At 39.5% G+C, this 26,527-nt stretch overlaps 1 protein-coding gene across 1 annotated transcript in view; it reads left to right on the plus strand.

Moving 5' to 3' along the window:
• CNTNAP2 (contactin associated protein 2) overlaps positions 1–26,527 on the plus strand; it is a 1,871,002-nt gene that overhangs the window by 1,186,428 nt on the left and 658,047 nt on the right. Inside the window, exon 12 of the mRNA XM_046668987.1 lies at positions 16,009–16,128. Coding sequence (XP_046524943.1) covers positions 16,009–16,128 — 120 coding nt within the window. The remainder of the gene's footprint in view (positions 1–16,008; positions 16,129–26,527) is intronic.

A 26,527-nucleotide genomic window follows, 5' to 3' on the forward strand; every position in this document is an offset into this window, starting at 1 on the left:
AAGTGATGAATCCATCTTACAGATGCATCAATAGGGGAGCCAGCCAAGAGTGAAACTATTCCGGCCTCGGAGTCCGGGACTTACAATGGCACTGCTCAATCTCTAGCACCCTGTTGAGAAGCCACTAGGATAATCTCAGAGGATTACTGGATGACTAAAGAAACTGAATGCCGAATGCTGATGTGTTTTACGCCTGTCATCGTAAATTTTTACATTTGTACAGACCAGGAAAGTAAATCAAATGTCAGAACAGCCTTAAGAGCCACCCACAGTTGCTTTGTGACTCTAGTGTAGTGACAATATCAATTTTCCTCAGCAATCAACTAGAAATTAAGATCACTAAACCAAGTCAAAAACTTTTACTTCTTTGCATAGCATTGGCCCTGTTTTAGGGACTAGTCATAAACCAGAGACTCACAGAATTACAGAGTTTTAGAGCTGGAGGAGAGTTCAGGGATTGTCCATTTCTCCCTTCTCATTATAGAAATGAGGATACTGATTTCTACTGAGAGAATTTTTATTTCAAAACCATGCCATGGGGGCCTGCCCTGTGGCCGAGTGGTTAAGTTCACACTCTCTGCTTTGGCAGCCCAGGGTTTACCAGTTCGGATCCTGGGCGCAGACATGGCACCACTCATCAAGCCGCGCTGAGGCGGTGTCCCACATAGCACAACCAGAAGGACCCACAACTAGAATATACAACTATGTACTGGGGGGCTTTGGGGAAAATAAGAAGAAAGAAAAAGAAGATTGGCAACAGATGTTAGCTCAGGTGCCAATCTTTAAAAAAAAAAATGAATAACGTCTTTTAAAAAAAACCCATACCATGGCCTTATAACTAGTCTTCCTGACTCCACTGTTTGCTCTCTTGCTTCCAATCTCCCTATCAAAGCCAAAGGGAATTCTCAGTGCAACTTGACCATCACTGCCTTCTTCTTTAAACTCCTTCAAATACTCCTCCTTACTCTGACTGAGCCAGGGCCCTTAAGTTAAAGCAGCTGTTTTTGGAAGACCTGGCCCCCGATCATCTCTAGTCTCAACTCCTCATACTGCTCGTCTTGAACTCTGGCCTCCAGTCGCTCTGAGTGCCTTTCAGGCGCTGCAGAGCATCACAGGGTGGCCTCTGAGCCTTTGCACATCCTATGGCTTTGCTTTTGCTTTTACAGCCCTTTCCTTGGCCTCTCCTGGCCATCTCCACTTTATCCCTCTGAACGCAGCTTAATACCTCCTAGAGGAAGACGATTCTAAACCTACAATCAGATTTGTTTTGTTTCGTTTTCAAACACCCAATATAAACAGGCTTGCCTGTATTGCTTCTCAACCCCTAACATATTAAAAGTAATTTTATTTTGTGTGTCTGGACAAGAAGTGCACTTAGAATTTTCATAAAAGCAGCATGATATCCCAAGTAATAATACAGTAAGGATCCACAGCTTATAGAAAGGAGAAGCAGCAAGTCAATGAAACAAAGTTCTCTGGGATCATTTGGTGAGGGTATCATGTTGTTACAGCATAATCCAGTGATTGATGGAGGTAGTTATGAAGGCTGAGTCAGCAAGAAATGGCAATTATATTTAATGTAGTATGGTTAAGCAGGCGGAAAACGGTGCGATAACTTTTGGAATGATTTTCACTGAAAATGTTTAAAGTAAAATGAGTTTTAGTGCTTAAAGGAAGGAAAATAGTTCATTTATGTTAAAGATCCAGTTATATCAGAAGTCTGTATGATATAGAGGGAATGTGATAATATAGTGACGAGACCCAAATTCTGGTCTAGTAATTGATACTAAAAAAATGAGTGACTTTGGGTGAGTAAGACGTATGACATATTTGACTCAGAGCTAGCATCATATAATGGCTAAGAACAGAGGCCATGGACTACATTCAATTCTGGCTCCATAACTTTCAAGCTATGTAGGCTTCAATTGTTTTAATCTCTCTGAGCCTCAGTTTCCTTATTTGTAAAATGGAAAGAATAATACATACTTTATAGGAGTACTGAGAAAAACAAATGGCATTTTGCTTGCAAAACACTCAACAAAGAATACGATGCACAGTAAGAGCTCAAGTGGCTGTTTTTATAATTATTATAATTATTTACAATGAGGGAGATAGATTAGATGACTCCAAGGTCTTGTCAAACTCTAAAATCCTATAGTTCTGTGAACAGCTCATTCCCAAATGATGTCAGATAAATGAGGTTTCACTGTATATTGGGCAAGAAATCAATATAGCCAATTTTCAATTGTGTGCAGTAAGGTAAGTTGAGCAGAGCATGAATTATTCAAAACTTTAGTTACACTCAATATATTTCTATTTGCTCTTGGAATGCATAGAACTTTTTAAAAGAATATTTTCTGTCCTATCCATATTATGTTTAATGGTTAAAATGAGTTTGGCCTTTCTGTGTTCGCCAAGGGAAAAGAAACAGAATGATCCTAGATACCCTATATAAGTTATCTCACTTCATCACTTAATTAGATGAGATCATCTGGCAACTGACTGGGTAATAGAAAAACCAAGCAGGATCACATAGTTTGGCCTGATAATGAACATGCCTATGAAAGCCAGCCTCACAGCATCTCCTCACAAAGCTTTTTCAGAATTTCATGTAGCTTAGCTCCATCTGTGTTTTGAAATCCTAACAGTGAAAAAAACCAAAAAAGTTACTATGGAGCTGTTTTTCCCACAGATCTGTTGGTTTTGGAAATAGCCTTACCACACAAGTGATGTCTAATTAGAATTCCTTAGCACAATGGCTACAGCCCGACACTATAATATCTAAACTCTCATTTATCATTTGAGTGCTTTCCCACCTATCACACACTTCACCATTTAAAGTAGATAAATATCTTTTCCCTTTTTTCTTCTCTTTTTTTACGGGAAGAATTTGTTCAGGGAGACATTTGAACTATTCTAAGGTAAATAGCACCCCAAAAGCAGACAGGACAGTAGGAGTTTGCGGTGGACCGCAGAAGTCACAAACTTGTGAAAGCAGAGCAAGTGTTGGAGTCCTGGCTCCCACCTACTGACAGGCTGTGTGACGTTGGTAAATTCTTAATCTTTCTGAGCCTTAGTTTGTTCTTTTGTAAACTGGGGGAAATCAGAGGGAATTCACTCAGAAGCTAGGAGAGCTCACGCTTCAGAGTCCCTTTGTTGTGTAGGGTACATTCCCACGGCCATACGATCACGTAAAATGTACAAAGGTAGACGTCTTAACTACAATGAGCTACGGCAGCTGCTGTCTTCTTTTCCCTCCAGCTTTCCTCCACTGTATGTTGGGGAACCTTGGAGGAGCCTCGGGCATTTTTGGTGTGTGACTGAGGGGAAGTTGAGTTGGGGATGCAGTAAATTTGGGCTGAGCGACTTTATTTGTGTGGTCTGCGATCATTTCCAGATATTGTTACGTTATTGCTGGCATCCTGGTCTAGGAATGCCTCCCATTGCCCATATTCATCCCTAAACTGTCATTAGTATCTGAGTCTTCTCTTTTCTCAAAGAGAACCTCCAAAATGTATTATCTTCTGGCCCCAGAAAGCCTGGATCTGCCTCTGAGGATAATGACAGCTACCTTATACCATTGTTATGAAGATTAATATGGAAGTTTCCCCCCACTTGCCTTCTTTCCCCCTCTTACATTCTCCTCCTTTTCTAAAATCATGTAATAACAAAAGACCTAAAGATTATCTAATCCAGGATTTTTCAGACTTCTTTTCCAAAACGCTTTTCTCCTCAAATAGAATTATAGGCAAAATCTTATACATAAGATAAACTTGTAACTGTCAGAATTTGCATGAAGCTTACACCTTCTCTGTTTGGGGAATAGCCCTCTCCGGTTTATATAAGTCTCCACAGAAGCCCCTGAGCCTCAGTACTCCACGAGACCCGGTCCAAAAACACACGATTTAACTCCATTCCCTCCTGTTACATTAGAAAAGAACTCCAAGGTGCTACTCGACCTCCTCTCTTCCTGTTCTATATTCGGTCCTGCATACTGTCTTCTTTTTCAGGTCCACGAAAGTAAATGAAACAATTATAATTATTATTTATTTAAAGTTTAGATGTGAAGCTGTTTCAAACAAAAATAATTTCTAAATATTCTTCATGCCATTTAATGTTTATTTTAGAGGGATTGAAGACTTACATGTAAGAAAATAAGACGTTGCAAATTCTAGGAGAAAATTTAGGAGATTACATGTACAGGCTTTGGGGTGACATCTTGACCAAGGCAGGCAATCTAGGACACATAAAACTCCAAAACTTGTGAGTGGTGAATGTACCATATAATGTCATCAGACAAATAATCAATTGGCAAATAACGTTTGCGACAGTTATGACAGATACAAACAGTTCATATAAATAGAAACTTTGCAAAGAATGATAACTTGGAGGTCTAGAGAAGAGCACATGTACATGGCCAGTAAACTTCCGGAAAGAATTTCAACCTCCGTGGTAGTGAGAGAAGTGCAAATTAAGTAGCAATGAGTTACCATCATCAGAGGGTCCCAAAATTAAGAGTGATGATACCTACTGGTGGGTATGAATAAGTTACAAGGATACTCTTAATCCATTTCTGGTAAAAATGGAAATTGTTACAGGCGTTCAGAAAGCAACATGGGAATATGTATTCAAATAAAAAAAATGCAAGCCATCTTTCGGGGCCACAGTATCATTTTCATGGGCCCTAGGAACTTTTGCCTTTGTAGGCATTTTTCTGTACTAAAATACACACACACACACACACACACACACGTAAATGTGTATAAAATATACTTTATGACTGTGTTGATATAAAGATGAATATAACCCAGACTGGATTCATTATTATCCTATTCATTTTTTCTTCTAATTTTAAAAAAAAAATTAAGATTAAAATATTTCCTGGGTCCTTAAAACTCTCATGGGCCCTTACCACTATGCCTTCTGTGCCTCATGCCATCAGCCCCAACTCTTCACCCAGAAATCTATCCACTGGCAATAAAGTAAACTTCAGTGATATTTACTACAGTATGGTGATACTAGCAAAACCTAGAAACAAAATGAACACCATTGGCAGGCAATAGTGGAATAAGTTAGGATGTACATAGCATGATCCCATTCTGGTAAAACAATCAGAGACAATAAAACATATTTTTGAGTGTGTGAGTTGTCTCTGTCAGTGTCTACTGCAGCCTAACAAACCTCCCTAAAACTTAATGACTTCAAACAGCAGCAATTTCATCTGCCCATTATTCTAACAGGTTAGCAATTCGGGAGAAGCTCCACTGGATAGTTCTTTTGCCAGTCTCCCCTGGGGGAGCTCATGCAGGTGCAGTCAAATGGCAGCTCGCCTGGGGCTGGATGGGCTATCATGGCCTCCCTCACAAGTCAGATGGTTAGTCCTTCTCTCCTCAGGGTCATGTATCTCCAGTAAGCTAGCCTAGGTTTCCGCACATTGTAGCAGGAGTGTACTTAAAAGCAAGAGAAGACATGACCACCAACTTTGCAAGTATAGGCTTGTATCACATTTGCGAATGTCTCTTTTACCAAAGCAAGTCACATGATCAGGCCCAGAATCAGTGTGAGTGACTATACAGGAGTGTGGATTGAGGGAAGAATGATTCATTGGGGAACATTACTGTAAAATTCTACCACTGTGTGTAACTGAATAATTATGTACAAATGATTCTGTTGGCATGGTAAAGATCAGCAAGAAAGAGGAAAGAAAGTCACCCCTAATTTTTTTAGGACAGAATTAAGTTCCATAGTGCTTCTTAATGATTTCTATTACTCATTTATTCACTCATTAAAAACCTATTTATCAAGTGCCTCCATTATGTCAGATGTGCTGAGTGTGGAACACGTGAAAGCCAAGCTTCTGGGAAGGTGGACACTGAGGGACAAGCCCATAACTAAAACTGCTTATTTAATTACTGTAACACCATCTTTGGGGGATTAAAAGAAGAAGATTGCACATTTGCGGGTTATAATTTCTTAGTCTGTGTTCTCCTTAAAGCAAAGTCTGACAAAGGCTTCTTGTAGTTAGATCATTAGGAATATAAACTCTTGGTGCTTGTGTGAAGCCAGGATGTGGGAAAAGAGTAAAAACCAATACAAACATGCGTTACCAACTTGACAATGGCTATGTGAGATGGATGCTCAGTCCAGTGGGAATTTTGAGGAGCCTTATGAAACACGTGGTGGAACTCTCTGCCCAGGAGTACAAAAGGATGAAAATGATTCCCTTTCCCCTTTGGTCAAGGGTGGCCCCAAGAGCGTTGAATTTGCCACATTTCTAGGGTATGCATGCACGAGTGCCAAGTGGGTTTCTGTGCATATCCCTGCTCTGCAGCATCAGTGAGGCCTCAGGGCAAGAAGTCAGAGGAGCTTGGCAGATGTTGTATCTGTGAATAGCTGGTCAAAGCCTCAAAGGATTAGTCACTGCAGGAGTAGCTGGAATAAGAGGTAGGACCAAGGGAACATAGAGTGATATACAAGAGATGTCTGATACAGCCCAAAATTGAAACTGACTCATGCCTTCCATTAAGTCCAGTCTGTCACAAAGTCATATTCAGGTGCTTGCTAACAATCTCTGCAAAGGCTCAACACAAAAGATTTGTGGAATAAACCAGAATCTCTATTGTTACAGCTGAACCCACAGCAATAGTTGATATTACTCATCGCTTCCTCCACCTCATCCTCAGCCAGTATGTCAGCTGGTTGCTTTCCTGATGTAGTGACCCAGACTTTCATCTCCAAGGTGTCTATGTCCTTACTTACCTTGCCCTTGACCAGACATGGATACTACAGTCGCCCATTCACCATTAACAGCGAACACAGAAGCACCAATAGACACTGCATTCAATCCCCAAGGTTCCAGACATACTTCTCCCTATCCCCAATGTGGAGCAGCAGCCCCATGGCCTCACCATAATCAAGCTCAATTACCCCTACCAGCATGGCAGCTTTCTCTGCTTGAAGGTCCACTGGCATGAGAAGCCCAGAAGTGATCAGGTTATAGCCATTGCTTCAAGTACACAGGGATCCTATATTTGAGGTATACGGTAATACTAATGGTTCCCATGGTCATCTGCCCATTGGACTTCACTGCTGGTTGATGTCTATAAACTCTCACCCCAGCCATTAGAGGACGATAGCAAATAACATCTCATACAGAAATTACATTCATGGAAAGATCACGACGTAATATTAGTATGCAGAATATCTTTTTTTTAAACCCACGCTCTCTACCACCACTATGTGCTGTGTGCCAATAATGAGACAAGAGTTCCTAGGAGAAATAATGTAATTTACACAGGGCATTCAGTCAAGCTTTAAAAACGACATCCTAAGAGGCAGAAAACATGAGGTTAATATTCAAGTGTTAATGAGAACTTAGGTATTGTGAGGCTTACATTGTGCTAATTAAAAATAATTGCACAGTCCTAGAATTAGGAGCTTTCACAGGGGAAGGTCTCAAGGCCACTGCTGCCTCCCTGGATTTCCAGCATGGCTGGGCACAATCCTCAGGAGTTACCTTAACAGGAATAATGAGAGTCTGGGAAAACTAGTTTTCCAACCAAAATCACTAGAGCCTGATTGAGATCAGAAAGTCAACTTCATCATTTCAAATGAGAAATCTCTCTTTCCAATAGGGACGCTTATTTTTGAAAGACGCTTTAGATCAGCAAGTGGCTTAGTGATTAAAAGAGATTAGAATAAAGAGGCCCCAGAGACCATCCTATCCTGAACACCACCAACCCAAATATGCCCCACCCCCTTTCAAGGGCTAAGAATTACTCTTTTGCTTTTTCTGGTACATCCATGTTTTCCATTAAAAGGCTTCTGTATTAATTCAAGAATAGAGTCTCCAGAAACCAGCCTCCCTTTTTAACACCTTGTCACTTGGTCCCTATAGCAAGCCTGTGGTAAGTATGTGGTCCCTCTGACATGAAAGTGAAGACATTCAGAAACTATTGATACCCAAAATGTCACATTACAGCATATATTAGCAAATGAACTATAAAGTTTATTTTATGCTTCTTTCCAATTTTATATCAAATCATTAGACCTGAACTTTTCCTTTCGGTGCAATCAGGAATAGGCTATGATGTTCCAAAGATAATCTTTCTGCATGTGTTCATTTTTGACTTGAGATTAATTTTCTAACACATTTCATCCATGGCCACTTCTAGCAGTTTGTATGCTTTAGAACGTAATAATAGGAAGGATGTACACATGCTTAATTACCTCTCTCAAAGCATGAGGTGTAGAAAAGGGCCAGGAGAGCCTTCCTTAGCTCATCAGCATCAACAGAGCTCTAGAGAGCTGTTGCTTTGTACTGTTCAGAGCATACAGCATAAGACCTTGCACACATGGACCAAAAGTAACTATCTTATCAGGAACATATTTCTCTCTTAAAAGTAAAGTCGCAGAACATGGTGGAGAGTCCTCCTCCATATCACCTACAAGAAAGTTGGGTATTGTGAATAATGTTGCCATGAACATAGGAGTGCGTGTATCTTTTTGAATTAATGATTTCACGTTCTTTGGATAAGTACCCAGAAGTGGAATAGCTGGATCATATGGTAGTTCTATTCTTAATTGTTTAAGAAATCTCCATGCTGTTTTCTATAGTGGCTGCACCAGTTTGCATTCCCACTAGCAGTGTATGAGAGTTCCCATTTCTCCACATCCTCTGCAACACTTGTCATTTCTTGTCTTGTTAATCATAGCCATTCTGACGGGTGACAGACAAATACTGTATGATTTCAATCATGTGGAAGATAAACAAACAAACACATATAAGGAGAAGAGATTGGTGGTTACCAGAGGGGAAGGGGTTGGGTGAAGAGTGGAAGAGGTAAAGGGGCACATATATATGGTGATGGATAAAAACTAGACGATTGGGGGTGTACACAATGCAGTCTATACAGAAGCTGAAATATACTAATATACACCTGAAATTTATACAAGGTTATAAACAAATACGATCTTAACAAAATAATTTAGAAAAAAGAATGTTGGAAAAGCTCAGAGGTCGGGGGAGGAGAGCTTGGCCCCGTCAATTGTCAGCTATAGGTCTGTATTAGTTTCCTAGGACTGCTGTCACAAAGTGCCACAATCAGGGTGACTTAACAGAAATTTATTGCCTCACAGTTTTAGAGGCTGGAAATGCAAAATCAAGGTATCTGCAGGGTTGGTTCCTTCTGAGGCCTGAGAGGGAGAATCTGTTCCGTACTCCCCTACCAGCGTCTGGTAGCCTCAGGTGTTGTTTAGCTTGTAATTGGCCTTTTCCGTGAGTCTTTATAGGGTCTTCCCTTGGTAGGCATCTGTTTCTGTGTCCAAAAGTCCCCTTTTTATAAGGACACAAATCAAGTTGGATTAAGGCCTCCCCTAATGACTTCATCTTAATCGTCTCTAAATACCTTATTTCCGGATGAGGACGCTGTCTCAGGTACTAGGGGTTAGAACTTCAGCATCTCTTGGGGGACACTTTCCAATTCATATCCGTTTCCTTTTTGAATCATCAATGAGTATGTGAAAATTGAAGCCATGATACAGAATCACAGATCTGTTTTTTCCCCCTCCGTTCCCAGGGACCTGCCTTTATATCTTAATCCTTTGTTCTATCTGAGTCATGTCTTATAACTCCATCCTATCTTCCATGACCCCTTACAATAGTCTTCTAGTTGATATTAGCTTTTTATAGCCTATTGTTTACACAGCTGCCAAGAGATATTTCTTAAACACAAAACTAATAATGTCACTATGTTACTTTATACTCTTTATCCTATCATTACAAAATAAATACAGACTCCTTAGCATGGTATTCAAGGCCTTTAGTGTCAAATCACTAAACAGAGGATAATAATATACACTTAAGAACTATGAAAACAATTTTTAAATAGAAAATTTTAATAATTTGGATAGCATAAAATATGTTTATACATCAAAAACTCCATATTCAGGGTTATAAGGCAAAAAACAAGGAAGACAAATATTACAAAACACAGATCTTACTCTTGATTTATATTATAACCAATTTAAGTCAATATAAAAATGCTCACAATAAATAAGTGAGCAAATCCATAGCTTTACACCTCACAAAAGATTAAAAGAAACTCCCCAATGTATATTTGAAAATAAATTTTCCAACTGTTAAAAAATACAAATAAAACAATAATGAAAAGCTTTTTTTTTTTTTTTTTTTTTTGCCAATCAAATAAGATACTGTCTTTTCTTCCTGTTTGGTTTTAAATCAGAGTCTAGCCGGTGCAGATACAGATGCGTTCACAGGCAGAGTTGTCACTTTTAGGTTCTTGGGAATTTGAATTTAGCACTTATTTTGTGGCGGCAGAGAGTGAGATGGGTCTCGAGTCCCTGACAACCCTAAGGCAACGTGGCCATTATATGTCCTGGATTCCAATAGTTTACACTAACTTCTCATTCCCTTGAAGGTGGTCTGGAAAGGCGGTAAGAGGGGCTGGCATTCAAAAAGAGAATGAAATACAAGCTCCCCCCAATTTACTACTGGAGGCAGGAAAACAAGAGGTTATCTTTTCTTTTTTTATTATTTACAACTTTTTCAAAGTTCATTAAAGAGTAACAATTCTTTTGATAATCAGAAATACCGTATTAAACAAAAATTGACTCCGTCTCACACATCCTAATAAAAACTCCCACACTTGAACTTAGCAATCTCTATCAATTTTTATTCTATTTTTTCCTTTCATGGTTCAAACTCCTGTAATAGCGCCGTCACCACCCAATTCCACTGATGAGTTCCTTTCCTTATAATCTGGTTTCTACAAACACCACCACCCTGAAATATTTAAAAAGTCACCCAAATCTCCTCGCCAAATGTATTGTCATTTTCCCTACCCTCGTTCTGTTCCTGTTTTCTGCACCAGTTCATACTGTTGAGAGTTCTCCTTCTCCTTGGGAGTAGCTAGCTCCTCCTTTATGTTCTGCCCTCGCTTTATTTCCAGCACATTAGGCCTGTTGCACATCTTTGCTCTTAAACCCTTTGCTCTTCCCTCTGCCTGTGAGTTGGCATCTTTTGTTAATCAAGAATCCTGGGAATACATTAGGTGCTTAATAAAATTTGTTCTTTAAGTAGAGCAATCATATTATTTTTGTAGAGGTGTGATAGGCAGAATAATCCCTCCGTCCAAATTCGTCTATGTTCTGACCACCCATGGAAACTGTGAATATGTTATGTTATATGGCAAAGAGACTTTTTAGTTAAGTTAAGGACCTTCAAGTAAAGAGATTATCCTCGATTATCTGGGTAGGTCTGATGTAATCATGACTCTCCTTAAAATAGAGAGAGGTGACAAGGAAAGCAGAGAATCGAAGTGGAGTGTGAGAAAGACTCCACCAGTCACAGATGGCTTCAAAGATGGAGACATGGGATGATGAACCAAGGATGCGGGTGAACTCTGAAAGCTAGCAAAGGCAAGAAAGGGATTCTGCCCTAGAGTGTTCAGAAGGAACACAGCCCTACCAACACCTTAAATTTAGCCCAGTGAAATCCATTTCAACCTGCTGATCTCCAGAAATGTAAGATAATAAATTTGTGTTGTTTTAATCCACTGAAAATTTGGTTATTTGTTATAGCAGGCATATGAAACTAATACAGTAGTATTTTGTCATTTTCCGTTGTACCTAATGTGATAACAAACAGACAGCATTTATTCTTTAATGAAAATGAGTAAGATATTTAAGACTTGTCACTTTCTGGATTTTTACGTTATGAAATTCAGTCTGAGGTGTTCAATAGTAATATTTCTGAACATCTGAGATATATTTAAGAATATATAGTATACTACGGGAACTTTTATTTGGGACTAGGAGTTGCAACAGAGAAAAATTACTTTTCCAATAAATCAATGGACTTGATGAGTCTATTTATTTTGCCATCAGTCCAATTACCTTTCTGTTCTTCTGCAGTCTACTCACAAAACTCGATTATTGACGCTGGCTCAGATCCTTCTCTTTCCTCAGTGGCTGCTGCCTTAGCCCCTCGTGCTCTGTCATCTCCTCAGGCTTGATGTTCACAAACTGTGCAACTCAGCCAGGACTTCACTAGGTACAGAGCTAACTGGCTGAGGAACGCGGGGAAAATATTTTGGTTACCTCATTCTCTGCATTAAAATTTCAATATGCTCAATGCTTTTTAGTTTACCAAGTATGCAATTTCATTTAATCTTCACAATAACTTGGTGAAGGACGTATTATTGCCTTCATTTTACAGTTGAGAAACCTAAAAGTTAAGAGCAGTTTCCAGGTAGTGGATGACAGAAAGGAGGTTTGAACAAAAATCTCTTAATTTCTTACTCAGTTATAAAACTAATGCCATTAATTTTACTGTATTACGGCTGTCCTCGCCATTTTACCTCAGTGCCATGATTCCAGATATGCATTTTGTAAGTGTATTTTCAACGATGACATAGCTTGTGCACGTTATAAAATAATGTGAAAACACAGAAATAGAAGAAATGTTTTAAATCTTCCTTAATCTTACTACTCAAAGATAACAACTGTTACTGTTTTGGTGTATTTCTTTCCAAATATTTTTCTGTACATTCATCCAAGTATATTTCTTTAGATGTACTTTTATTTGGAGTTTTATATCCCATTCCGTTTTTACTATTTTGAATGAAGTGAGTTGGCATTCTAGTCTTATTTTATTTAAAATTTTACTGCGTTGCCTTTCAGTGACGTATTTTTCCTATTTATATTTAGGGAGAAATAAAGAATTAGTGCACCCTTCTTGTGTTAACCTTTTTTCTGGATTAGAGCCGTGCTTCTCAAAATGCAGGCAGGACCTGCAGCATCGGCATCACTTGGGAGCTTGTTAGAAGGGCAAATTCTCTACTGAGTCAGAATCTTCGGGGTGAGGCCTGGGAATCCCTGTTTTAACAAGCTCTCCAGGTGATTTTCACACATGGTAAAGTTTGGACTAAAGTATTTGGTTTTCCATTTGTGTTGCTGAGGCCAAAGCAGCTAGTAGGCCTGCCGTAGGTTAAAGACAAACAGAATAATTGTCACACTTTGAAGAAAAAGAGAACTTCTTGCTTACCCATCTTTCCCTCATCCACCTGCCTTCAATATCTACTCTTAGTCAATTACTTGGGTTAAGGTCTCTAGCCCTCTTTAAATGCCTATATGCTTGCTTAGAAACGGAGTCATTACCTACCCCTCTCACCATCCAATCATGCTTTCATGTTCGATGCCTCTGCTGGTTAGCCACCCAATCATTCACTCATCAAAATCAGAATAGAATGAAGAATAGGTACATTTTAAGTTCCGTTCTGACAGCTTTTCTTAAACATCTACCATGTTAGATTATATGCAGTAGGGAAGAAAAACACATTTTCTAGACCCTGCCCTCAAGATAATTCACAATCTTACTGGGAAATAAAATTTTGATATGTGAAATTCAATTAACGGCAGTCAACCAAATCCTAAATTGACTATAGTCAAGTATTATAGTACACAAGATGAGTGGTGAAGGCCCTGGACTGTTCAGAAAGATAGACAGGTAGACCAGGGAAGCTCTTCTTAAGAAAGGAGCCATGTGAGGGGGGCCTAAATATTAATTATTATATTAATCGTAAAACCCTACCTATTAAATGTTTACTGTGGGTCCGCCACATGCAGTTTTAAGCAATTGATGTTGATTATTTCCTCCAATTCTCATAACATAACACCATTATAATATACCTGTGATTGCTATTTTCCAGACAAGTCAAATGAAGTTGAGTAACTTTCCCAATGTTATATAAATAGTGCTTTCTGGGGCCAGAATTTCAAGTCAAATCTGGACTGCAGAGCCCAGTTTCTCACCACTTCTCCTTAGCAGTTCACTCTGATCAAGAGGGTTTATGGATGGAGAAAGAGGCTTACAGTACATTCCAGATAAAGGCAACCCCAGTTCAGGAGAGCAAGCTCCTGTGTCAGATTCATGTGACCAGACTCAGGGCTCATGTTGGCAAATTGCTAAAGTCCAGAGAGATCTGTTAGGATTATGGAAGGTCTAGCGTGCATAGATGGTGATCTGGGATAGAGTATCATAGATACTAAAGAACCATTACACATTTTTGAACATAATGAAAGTAATGTTTCAGGACTAGACTAACATTGAATAAAAAAGCATAATTTGGTGGGAAGTGAACAGATATTTTGGTACGACAGCCAATAAATAGGGCAATTTTTGTAAACCAAATCCAAGATGATAAGGATGACTGGGGTGTTGACAGAGGGAAAAAAGAATGACTCATTATTAAATATTAGAAGAGAAAGTTAAAAGGTGTTAATGGCAGATTGGCTGAAGGGACTAAAAAAAAATCTTTCGAATTTGAATCTGATACTCTGGATGATTTTGAACTATACACAAAAATTGTAGTAATCTGGAGAGAGATTGTCAAAAGTTAATAGAGCAGCCACCTCCTCTTCCAATAGCACTTTGTGCTTGAGCAGTACCCAAATAGTGAGTGAACAAACCCTCCTCCAAAGGTCCCTAAACTGTGTTGTTCACAGCTGCATTCCTGTTGTCTAATCCACTGCTGGACGTTTCATAGGTACTCAATAACTCTGTGCAGGAGGAAGGACAGAGGGAGGGGAGGAAAGCAGGATTAAGTAAATCAAAGAATTTTAGAATTGTTTCAGTTTAGTGTGTTGCTGTTGAAATGAAACAGAATTTAAGGTCTAACATCTTTGGAGAGAGGAAACCGTGGAAAGCCAAAGGGAAGCACAGAGACCGTGGAAGAGGAAGGAAGAAAGGGGAGGCTGAGAATCAGACCTCCTCCTTAATAATTTAACAGACAACAGGAGTATGAATTCAAGTGCACTTTACCAAAAGACCCCACTACTTGTATATCATATAGGTAGATTTTTACCAAAAATAGTTGTTCGTTTTGGATAGAGACCTTTCAAATTCATCATAGGTGTCAATGTGGAGCTGTTTAAAAAGCTTTCTCAAGACAGCCCTGATGGCCTAATGGTTAAAGTTTGGGGCCCTCCACTTCAGTAGTCCAGGTTCCCTTTCCAGGTGCGGAACCATAGCACTCGTCTGTCAGTAGCCATGTTGTGGTGGCAGCTCACATAGAAGAACTGGAGGGACTTGCAACTACAATGTGCAACTGTGTACTTGGGCTTTGGGGAAGAAGAAGAAAAAGGAGGACTGGCAACAGATGTTAGCTCAAAGCAAATCTTTCCTGGCAAAAAAAAAAAAGAAAAAGAATCCTGAAAAAAATTTTTGCAATAGTGTTTTAGAAGTTCTGACTGCAAAGGAGATATGTAAATGTCCATTTTGTACTTCTGAAAACAGGTGCAGTCTCTGTGAGAAAAAAACAAATGTGTCAGAAGCATGGGAACAAAAAGGAAAACAATGAAAAAGAACCTATGCTTAATTTCATTACATTGATTTAGCTTTCTACACAAACTAGATTTGATGTAATTAAAACACCTGTAACAAATAAAATGAAGGAAGGACATCCTTTTCCCTGAGATAAAGGAAGATTTGAAATCCCATGCTATTTGCGGGAAATTTATACTATCTATGCAAAAAAGTGTGTGTGTGAGAGAGAGAGAGAAAGAGAGATTTTCTCTGATCACTTAGTTGATAGCCCAACAACGCAGGCAATCTTTATGGCCTTTCAAACTAACATCCCTTACAGTGAGGAGGTGCTGTCTATAAATCACTATAGATTAAATATTTTTTTCAGCGAGCATGAGCCCAAAGCAATAAACATTACACTTATTTAACAATTTGTTGATTGTTTTAGACTTTTCTCCAACTATAAAGCCATAGAAGGAATTTGCTATATTTATGTATTAGATCGGAAATGTTTATAGAGTAAGAACCAAAACATGAATTTAAATGTGAAGAAAAAGAATGCTTGTTCCAACAAGAGGACACACTCCTAAACAGCAGTTTGCCAGCATTTGATGTGTTACTGGGGCATTTATCGGGGGAGCCATCTGTTTCGTGCTGTGCTCATGCAGGATCTTTCATTCCAGCTATCTACGAGCCTTCCTGCGAAGCATACAAACACCTAGGCCAGACGTCAAACTACTACTGGATAGATCCTGATGGCAGCGGACCTCTGGGGCCTCTGAAAGTTTACTGCAACATGACAGGTAACTCTGTCATATTTCTGTTTCATGAACATTGCTTTTCTATACGTTGAGAATAAATAGTGCCACTGAAGTTTGTTTCGTCTGTGCTTTATTCTTATCACAACATGTGATAAGCTAAGTATTGGGGAATTTGTTAGGTAAAATGGTGAAATGTATTTCTAAAGCAATAAAACCTTCCAACATTGTATTTTTTTAATACCTACCTTCTGACTTGAAGTTAATAATAGCATTTAAAAAAATCAGTGCGTAGGGGGAAAACGCAGAAAGTGGAATTGCAAGGTTGAAGTCTACAAAAAGAACTGGCCACTTAAGCAGCCTCCGCGAGTGACCTAGACAGGGAAATTTAGTGTCACTGCTCAACTGTCTGCATTGCCCATGTCTGAGGAAGCTTATAGACCACTCCAGACCCTCCTTGGTTCCCCATGGGTACAGAAGGAGGTTTTCTGGGTACTGAAATGCCTTTCTGACACTAGTAAAACTTACCTTCCACTTTCATGAAATTTATCTGGGGTTTTCTGCTTGGGAAGAGAAGCTAGTTTTTCTTCCCTTCTATATTAAATTTCAGGGCTATGAAATGAGATTGTGGTTTCCTATAAACTCCCCCAGCAGTGCGTAAGATGTAGAGATCTCTAAAGTAAGAACGTATTTTCCGTCGGTACTTGGCAATGTCTTACCCTCCAAAAACCTGGAGAAGAGTGTGAGGCATTGCCTTGTTGTTTACTGGCTCCAGGAGAGGATCAGCATTTGCTATGAACTCCTGTGGCTATGATGATAAGGATAATGATTATAGGATGCCATTGATGAGGAGTGCTACATGGCCTGTTTACCATGTATCAGGTACCATGATAGATTCTTTACTCAGACTACCTGGGTTTGTATCCTGGCTCCATTAGTCACCAGATGTATAATTTTGGGTACCTTATCAACTTTAATAAATTGAATAAGCCTCAGTATGTTTATCTGTAAAATAGATGAATAATAATATCTACTTTATAGCACTATTATATGAATGAAATGAGATAATCTACATATCTTAGCATATTGTTTAATGCGTAGTAAGCTTTCAGTAAAGGTTACCCAGGAGTAAAGTATTATTATTATTATTTTTTAAAGGATTAGAGAGTTAACTTGCTTATATCATTCAGGCAAGATTCAAATTCAAATCTGTTTGAGGCCAGTCATTCTTAAATCTGGTTATGCTTCAGAATCATTTATGGAGGATTTCTTTCTTTTCCATACTAACTTATTGGCTCCACCCCTGGAGACTTCGGATCAGTAGGTGTGAAGTGGAAGTAGGATTGTGCAACAGAACTGAGAACGCTAAACAGTGCCGTAGGCCAGCAGACCCCAGCGGAGAATGTTCAGCAATGTCAGGAAGCCAGGCACGGCACAGGACGGAAGAGAGAATGATGAGGACATGAGTATAGTAGGGAAAGGGTGTAGAGAAAATGGTGAAATGGGGTCTGTCATCCCTAAAATATCCTCCCATGCCAAGAACTCTAAGAGTGTCCCAGAGGAGGAACCTACTCACCAGAAACCTTGATCTGAGAGCTCACTGATGGTTGGACTCGTCAATGCACTTGGGTACTTTCTTGTTAACGTTCATTTTATTCTTATTGAACTAAAGTATAATCTATGAGAACTTGATTTAATCTATAAGAATCTTGATTTTGGTTTCTCCTTATATATATATATATATATATATACACACACACACACACACATACAGGGAGATACATATGTATAATATATATATATATATATATATATATATTACAATTAAAGTCAACTGTTAACCTCAAGGGAAATCAGGGTATCCCGACTAGCCTTGGAGAAGTAAGAATTTACTTTAGTTATTTTCCTATATTCATCTCAAAGGAGAATTAGAAAATAAAACCATAATGTATGCAGTCTTCATGTGAAAAACACACAAAATGAAGGGCTGGTTTACTTCCTGTGACTTGAAGCCTGCACTCAGAAACATAGATTTCATCTTCATTGATATCTCCCTTAAAGAGCAGGACTACAGTTTAACCCAATACTCTAGATGAGTCTGAGCAGTGACGAGTAGAGTATAACTTTCTGCTGTTAGAATATTCTGCTTTGATCATTCAAGACAGTTATGGGCATCGGTATGTCAGGGACCCTTGAAGGCCAGCAGGCAATCTTTGGTCTTTTCTCACCCATTAACCCTTCCTTCATCTGGAAAGAACAGGAACTTGACATCATTAGGAGAGCATGGTACCACAAAGCTTGGCTAGGGCTGTTCCATTTCCAAGGGATATATGTTGAAGAAGAAGAGAGGACAGCACGAGACATTCTATGAAGTCTTGCTGTATCACACTATGTCATGAGAAAGGGGATATGTGCCTTACTTTATAACACTTCTGTTAAAGAATAGAGCTGCCACACTGCTCAGTGACCCACATGTAATTGGGTGTTATCACTGTTGAATATATCACATATTTTCAAAATGGGAGCAAGACATCTTCTCTGGGGAAGAAGCAATGTCTGGGGAATGCTCAACCTCTTTTTATTTCTTCTTACTAGGATAGGGTGTGATGCAGAAAAGCTTTTCATTTGTGCAGACATAGTGAAAATTCAAGAAAAGAGACTTTGCTGGCAGGTAATATCTGATGTAAACTTGGGCAGAAACCAAAAACACTCGGTTGAAAATCACTTCTTATTTAGATCTATTCTTTGGAATCCTAAGCTTTATTTTTTTCTTTAAAGATATAATTTGAACCCAAATCTTGTGGGGGTTTTTCTTTCTTTTCTTTTTTTTTTTTTTTTTGTGAGGAAGATTGGCCCTGAGCTAACTTCTGTTGCCAATCTTCCTCTTTTTTTTTCCTCCCCAAAGCCCCAGTACATAATTGTATATCCTAGTTGTATGGCCTTCTAGTTCTTCTTTGTGGGACACCACCTTAGCTTGATGAGCGTAGCTTGATGAGCAGTGGATAGGTCCGTGCCCAGGATCCGAATTGGTGAACCTTGCGCCACTGAAGCGGAGTGCACAAACTTAATCACTGCACCACTGGGCCAGCCTCTGGAACCCTAAGGTTTTAATTCACTTACTAATTAAAAAAAATGGAACAAACAAAATGAAAACACAATTAATTTAGGGCCTGGCAAGAAGAAGGGGGTCTCCTCTGATTTTTTGGACAAGAAATTCATTCAAATAATGGTTACCACACTACTGTCAACTAATATGTCCAAGTTTTAGTTCTTTGTTTAACCTTATCAAATAAGTAAAGTGTCCCTCATCTTATCCTTATGATGTTTCATGTTGAATCATAAGGGAAGACTTGAAGTTTTTCCCTTCTTGAATATTTTATTGTTCAATTCAGTCAAATATTTTAACCTCTTGATATCTCTTGGTCCCCTCAGATAACTGTTACATTCTCAACTTCTCTTCCACAGTACTTCTTGAAAATCATGTTTTTATTTGTTTGTTTCTTCTTTTCTCCCCAAAGCCCCAGTACATAGCTGTATATCCTAGAGGTAAGTCATTCTAGTTTCTCTGTGCAGGAGGCCACCGCAGCATGGCTCGATGAGCAGTGTGTAGATCTATGCCCAGGATCTGAACCTGTGAACCCTGGGCTGCTGGAGCAGAGCACGTGAACTCAACCACTCGGCCACGGGGTCAGGTCCCCCCATATTTTCTTACTGCCCTTACCTCCAGACCAGCTGTCAGCAGGCTGCTAGATAAAGGCTCCTAATATAGCACTGTGATCATGTGACATCCCTGCTCCACACTAACTGCTGAATGATGGGAAAGGGCCTCAACTTAGCATTCAGCTTTCTTCACATTTAACACCAACAAACTTTCTAGCGCTCCCCTTTTTCCACCCTGTGTCCTTGGGACTTCATTCCCCAAATACGCTTTGCCCTGTTTCACACTAAATTTCACGCCATTTTCCCTGTCTACAATATCATTTCTTGAAACTCTCTTTGGAAACTTACTTATCTCTCAAAAGTTGTCTTGAATCCTAAACTTTTTCATGAAGCTCTTCCTCATCTTCAACATACCCTTTACCACTGAACCACCTTTTCAACTCTGATCAATCAGACTCTTCCCTCTTATCAATCCTCATGGAATTGTGGGTTTTCTTCCACTTCTATGTCACTTAATGCATCTTCTTCACATTTTGGTTACTTGTATAAGTACCTTGTACTAGTTTCTTAAGGCTACCATAACAAATTACCACAAACCAGGTGACTCGAAACAACAGAAATTTATTCTGTTGCAGTAACTGAGGCCAGAAGTCTGAAACCACAGTGTAGGCAGGGCCATGCTGCCCCTAAAGGCTTTAGGGAAGAAGGGTGATTGCTGACAATCCTTGATATTCCTTGGCTCATAGATGCCTCCCTCTAATCTCTGGCTCTGTCATCACATGACGTTATTCCCTGTGTGTCTTCTCTGTGTCTTCACATGGCTTTCCATAAGGACACCAGTCATTGGATTTAGGGCCCACATTCATCCAGTATGATGTCATCTTAATTAATTACATTTGTAAAGACCGTATTTTCAAATAAGGTCACATTCTGAGGTTCCAGGCAGACATGAATTTTGGGGAGAGACATCCAACCCAGTACATACCTTATCTCCCCAAATTCAGTTATCAGCTCCTCCAAAGAGCTTACATTTTTCTATCTATGGAGAACACGAAAATATACACTATATTATTTATGGAGTATTTTAAAGTCTTGAGTCTGTCATCTGTGGTATTATGGGTTGAGTTGTGTCTCCCAAAAAGATATGTTTACATCCTGCCTCTCAGTAACTCAGAATGCGACTTTATTTGCAAATAGAATCATTGCAGATAGAACTAGTTAAGATGAGATCACATCAGAGTACGGTCCTTAATCCAACATGACTGGTGTCCTTGTAAGAAGAGGGAAATTTGGACACAGACACACACACAAGGAAGAAGGCTGTGTGAAGACGGAGGCAGAAATTGGAGTTATTCTGACCTAGACCAAGAAACACAAGGGCTACTGATCGTAATCTGGAAGCTCCGAGGCAGGCCTGGAACAGATTCTCCCTCAGAGCCCAGATGGAACCAATCCTACTGACACCTTGATTTTGGACTTCTAGCCTCCAGACTGTGATGGGATAAATTCCTGTTGCTTAAAGTCCCCTAATGTGGTACTTTGTTACAACAGCCCTAAGAAACTAATACACGTTATTGTTGATTCTTACGTTTCAAAGGGATGCCCATCTATTTATCAGTAATTACATAAAGTTTGAGACTTTGCTTTCTGAGAAAATAAAGTAGACATACTTTTCCCTATTTCTCCCACTGAGTACAACTAAAAACTCTGGATACTATGAATCAAACAAACCTGAGAAGCTTCTAGAAGGTGAAGAAAAAATGCAGACAAGCTAGGGGCCTTGGGATCCAAGAACAACACCGTGGTGAGTGCCCTGGGTTTTTGTCTTGTCTCACGGATCCCAGACTCAGAGCTGAAGAAGTTGGCAATCTGGAAATGCCAACGTGTGCAGACAAACAAAGCCCCAACAAAACCTGCTCTCTCCAGCCAAGGACCAGGAAAAGGGCAACCTGACACGACAGAGAACTTTTAGGCAGTAAATGCTATACTCCAGCCAAATACCACAGGAAAAACTAATGCCACATTCCTACCCATGCCAGCAAAGGCCAAGCGGGGAGCCTGGCCTCCCACCCTCAGGAGGCTGTAGTGAAGTGCTTCAACACCCCTCTGTGGAGGTGCAGGGAATTCCAAGCAGAGAGCCAGGACTTTCGTTCTCACCATCCAGTAACCCCCTCCCCGCCACAAGTGACAGGGAACACCATGTTGGGAGCCTGGACCGGACTCCAACCTGGCAATAACAGGGCACCCTCCCCTCAACACCAGGGTAGTGTCAGAGGAGGCCTAGGCAAGTCAGGACTGTCACCATTGCCCAGTAGTAGTGAGGCCACTTCCACGACAGTGTCAGTGTGGACCACATGGGATCCCAGAACTCACCGCCTGCCTAGCCTCTCCCCTTGGGTATCAAGGAAAGCCAAGTGGACTTCCACCTGTACCTTAGCAGTAATGGGACAGCACCCTCCCTTCTTCTGCCCAGGGAGAAAGCCAGTTAGAACAGAAGGTCTAACTAATATCCAGAGCATCATTACATAATATGAAAATGTGTAGGTTTCAAACAAAAATCACTCATCATGCCAAGAACTAGGAAGATTTCAAACTAAAAGAAAGAAAACAACCGATAGATGCCAACACCAAGACAATAGAGATACTAGAATTATCTGACAATTATGTTAAAAAAGCCATGATAAAAATACTTCAGCGAGCAATTACAAACATTCTTGAAGTAAATGCAAAAACAGAAAGCCTTGGCAAAGACATAGAAGATGTAAACCAATTGGAAATTTTATAATGAAAAGATATGATAACCAAAATAAAAAGCTCAGTGGATGGGATCAGCAACACAATGGAAGAGATGGCCACTCTGGGAAACACCTTGGTAGTTTCTTTAAAAACTAAACATGCAATTGCAGTACTGTATGGCCCTACAATTGCATTCCTGGGCATCGATCCCAGAGGAGTGAAGACTTATGTTTACCCAGAAACCTGCACATAAATGATCATAGCAGCATTATTGGTAATAGCCCAAAACTGGAAACAACCCAGATGTCCCGTAACAAGTGAATGGTTAAACAAGCTTGGTCCACCCATACCATGGAATACTATTCAGCAATAAAAAGGAATGAACTGCTGATACAATGCAATAATGTGGATGAATCTCTAGAGAATTATGCTGAATGAAAAAAATCCAATTTTAAAAGATTACATACTGTATGATTTCATTTATACAGCATTCTTGAAATGACAAAATTATGGAAATGGAGAACAGATTAGTGATTGACAGGGACTAAGGAGGAGATGGGGTGGGAGCCAAGTGGGGTTGGCTAGAAAAGGGCAAGATGGGGGATTCTCATGGTGATGGAAGTGTTCAGTGTCTTCACTGTACCGATGTCCATATTCTGGTTGTGATACTGTCCTATGGTTTTGCAAGATGGTGCCATTGGGGGAAACTGAATAAAAGACACAGGGGATCTCTCTGTGTTATTTATTACAACTCCATATGAATCTGCATCACCTCAAAGAAAAATTTTAATTAAAAACTATTTAATACACGCAAAAACATGTGAATCTCTTCATAGTCTTTCTGGAAAGAAAATAATAGCATGTTTAAGCATACTTCTAGGATCCTTTGTCAAGGTTTTTTCATTCATATATTCACTATGTGCCAGGAACTGTGCTGTGTGAGAATAAGTAGAAAAAGTAATTGCCTTCACCATGTTCACAACTAATAATAAAAACAAGCATAAAAAAAGTAAACAAGTAATTTTTCTCTATGGAAAAGTAATGGAATTGTGAGGAGTGATTTATTTTGGATAGAGAATTTTAGATAAGACCTCTCTTAGGAAGCAACACTTTAGCCAAAATCTGAAGCATGAAAAGAAACAAAGCAGTCAAAAAAGCAGAGCAAGGGAAATGAGTCCTATAAATTAACTTTGCAAGGCGTGAAAGAGATTGTCTCATGGCAAGGAACTGAAACCGAGTGACTGGAACGTGGCGAGCCCGGAGAGGGGCTCAGGATGAGGCGGGAAGATGGGCGGGGCCAGAGCAGATCACGCAGGTGGGATGGTAGTACAGAAAAAAAGCTTGGTTTTTATTTTTTCAACTACTTTTCAGTGCAGTGGGTGGGAATCCATGGGGAGGTTTTAAGCAGGAGAATGAGAGCATCTTAATTAAAACCACCCCTTGGGGTGCCATGAGTGAAAACACCGGGACCAGTTCTGAAGCTTGTGTGGAATTCCAAGGGAAAGAGGATGCTTCCTTGGACTAGGGTGATGACAGCTTAAGTGACAAAAAAGAGATGGATTTCAGGTCCGTTTTGAAAGTAGTATTGTCAGGATTGGTGACAGATGGGATAAGGATGGTTAAAGACAGTTATCAAGAATAACTCCAGAATCTATTAGTTGAATAACTAGCTGAATTATGGTGCCATTTGAAAGATGTGGAAAATTAAAGGCAAAACAGCTTTAGAGGAAATTCAAGAATTCAGTTTTGACCTAGTTAAATATGAGGTGTTATATGCCATCTAAGTTGAGATGCAAATTTTGAAGTTGGATAAGCCCCAAAAAGGATATTTGGGTTAAAGATACAAATGTGCTAATTGTTAGCATGTGTATATATGAGGAAGGATAATATCATTTAGGGAATGATGTAAACAGGGAGAAGGCATCTCAGGAATGAGCCCTTAGGAACTCAATAGATAGAGATCAGGTTTCTGGTGATGAACTACTCAGTAAGTGCGTAGGAGAATGTAACTGAGAGTAAGAGGAGGAAAAGTGTCAAAGAGTCTTTTGGGGAAGAATGGGTCATCCATGTGGATGTGGAAGTGACTGCTTGTCTCCTAGAGAATGATAAAAAGATTTGGAGGATGGAGAGCAACTTTGGATCAATACAAATGTTATAATGCATGAGGTGGTGTACAGTAAGTATTGTGAGAAACAGCAACCAGGATCCAGGAAATGTGGTATGACCAGGAGTGATGAACCTCCCAAAGGGTCTGCATAGCCAGCTTTAAGGAACTGTAGAATGGGCAGTTAACCTAGACTCAGGGAGCAGCAAAATCTTCCACAAAACATCTGACTCTTGAGCTGAGTCTTGAACAAGTAGGTATTATGGGGCCTGGAAACGAGGACAAGGAAAAATAGACCAACTTATAAAATGCTTTGTATGGCACGCAAAGCTGTTGAAACTTGGTCCTGAGAGAAAAGCAAGCAATCGATGAGATTGTATTTCAATGCAGGACTCTGGCAAGCTATGAATAGGATTCTCCAAAGGAGACCAAGACAGAAAACAGGGAGGTAAGTTAGAAGGCCCCTGCTGTAATCCAGGAGTTGAAACTGCGATTTAAGGTGGTGGCAGTCAGTTAAAGCAGGGGATCGATTTGATAAATATTTAGAAAGTTGAGTTGGCCAGACTGGCTGGTGAGACAGAAGGAGAAGATGACTCTCAGGCTTCTGCCTTGGATAAGTCTGTGAGTTGGAGCACAGAAGATGGGAGCAGGTTGGGAAGGGATGGGACTCTGTGCTGCCTTCTGTGGCCTGTCATTCAACCTAGTAGAATTGTGCTGTAGGCAGATGCTAAACAAATTCCCTGTAGGAGTTGGAGCCCATCAGTTAATCTCTTTGTCTCGGTTTCCTTGTAAATAAAGTGTAGGAATTGGAATGAGGTGATCTTTACGCTGCCTCCCATTCTAAAAAAAATTCTATGATTACCATGGAACATGAAAGAAAAATATCACTACTTTCAGTCAAATAATTTAGAGACAGAATCCTCTTGCCTTAAACAAGCTTGAATTTACTCATTTCTTGGCCAAGTTTGACATAAATTGGCACTCTTCATTTTTTATCATAAGGAAGTTCTTCTACCATGCGATTCTTCTTTTGACTATCTGCAGTTCAGAGCTACGTGGCCTGGAAATTAAGGGGCGCCCTAAATGACAGAGCACTTCAAGTGCTGGAAAGTTGGCAGTGAGGAGAGAATATATTCACTGAAACATCTGTAGAAGAATTCATCATTCTGTGCAAACCAAAGGCTGGTTTCCTTTTTTAGACCTTAGGGCATATTATAAAATGTGGTCATTGTTATCCTTGCCTTCCTTCTCCATTTTTATCCTCTGTCTGAAAATTTGGTGTTATAAATATAATTTTTATGAATGTATACTATCATGTATTTTGAGTATATACCTCTTTTATTTGTATGTTTTTCTACCATTTAAGCGTCTTATTTCTGTTTTCTTAAGATGTTTACTGGCGTCTTCTAGAAACCTTGAACTTTTATATTTCAAGCTTCATTTAGTTCTCTCTGCCTGATGATTAATAATAACTCTTGCAAATAAAGCTAGATCTAGTTATTATCCTTGGAAACTTACTGCTTATCCCTAAATCAAAAGCAATGTTTTTCTTAATATTCTATCCTCTAACTCGTGTTCTTCATCCTCTCCTTGCATTCATATTTAATGTTTTAAAATTTAAGGAAGCATCTGTGTTGTAGCGTGTGAAGTTTAAAGTCCAAATAAGGAACACCTCCTGCATTCTTCCCAGCACTACTTTTGTAGTTTTATCAAAAAGCCATTAAGCTTGTTTATATAATTTATGCTTGATAAAGCCCTGGGATTTAGCTGATCAAATTCTATTATCCCCTATAATGGTAAAAGCTGTTCGTGTCTTTTTAATCTAATATTTATAGAGAGCTTGTTACTCAAGTTCCTAAGCACTCATACTCAGTAATATCATTTTAGTTATTATTATGCTTCTCAGAAGCTTCAGGAGCGAAGTGTCAGCAGGAAGGAAGTGAG

The sequence above is a fragment of the Equus quagga genome, chromosome 8 (genome assembly GCF_021613505.1).
Source record: "Equus quagga isolate Etosha38 chromosome 8, UCLA_HA_Equagga_1.0, whole genome shotgun sequence".
In the NCBI taxonomy this organism is placed as follows: domain Eukaryota; kingdom Metazoa; phylum Chordata; class Mammalia; order Perissodactyla; family Equidae; genus Equus; species Equus quagga.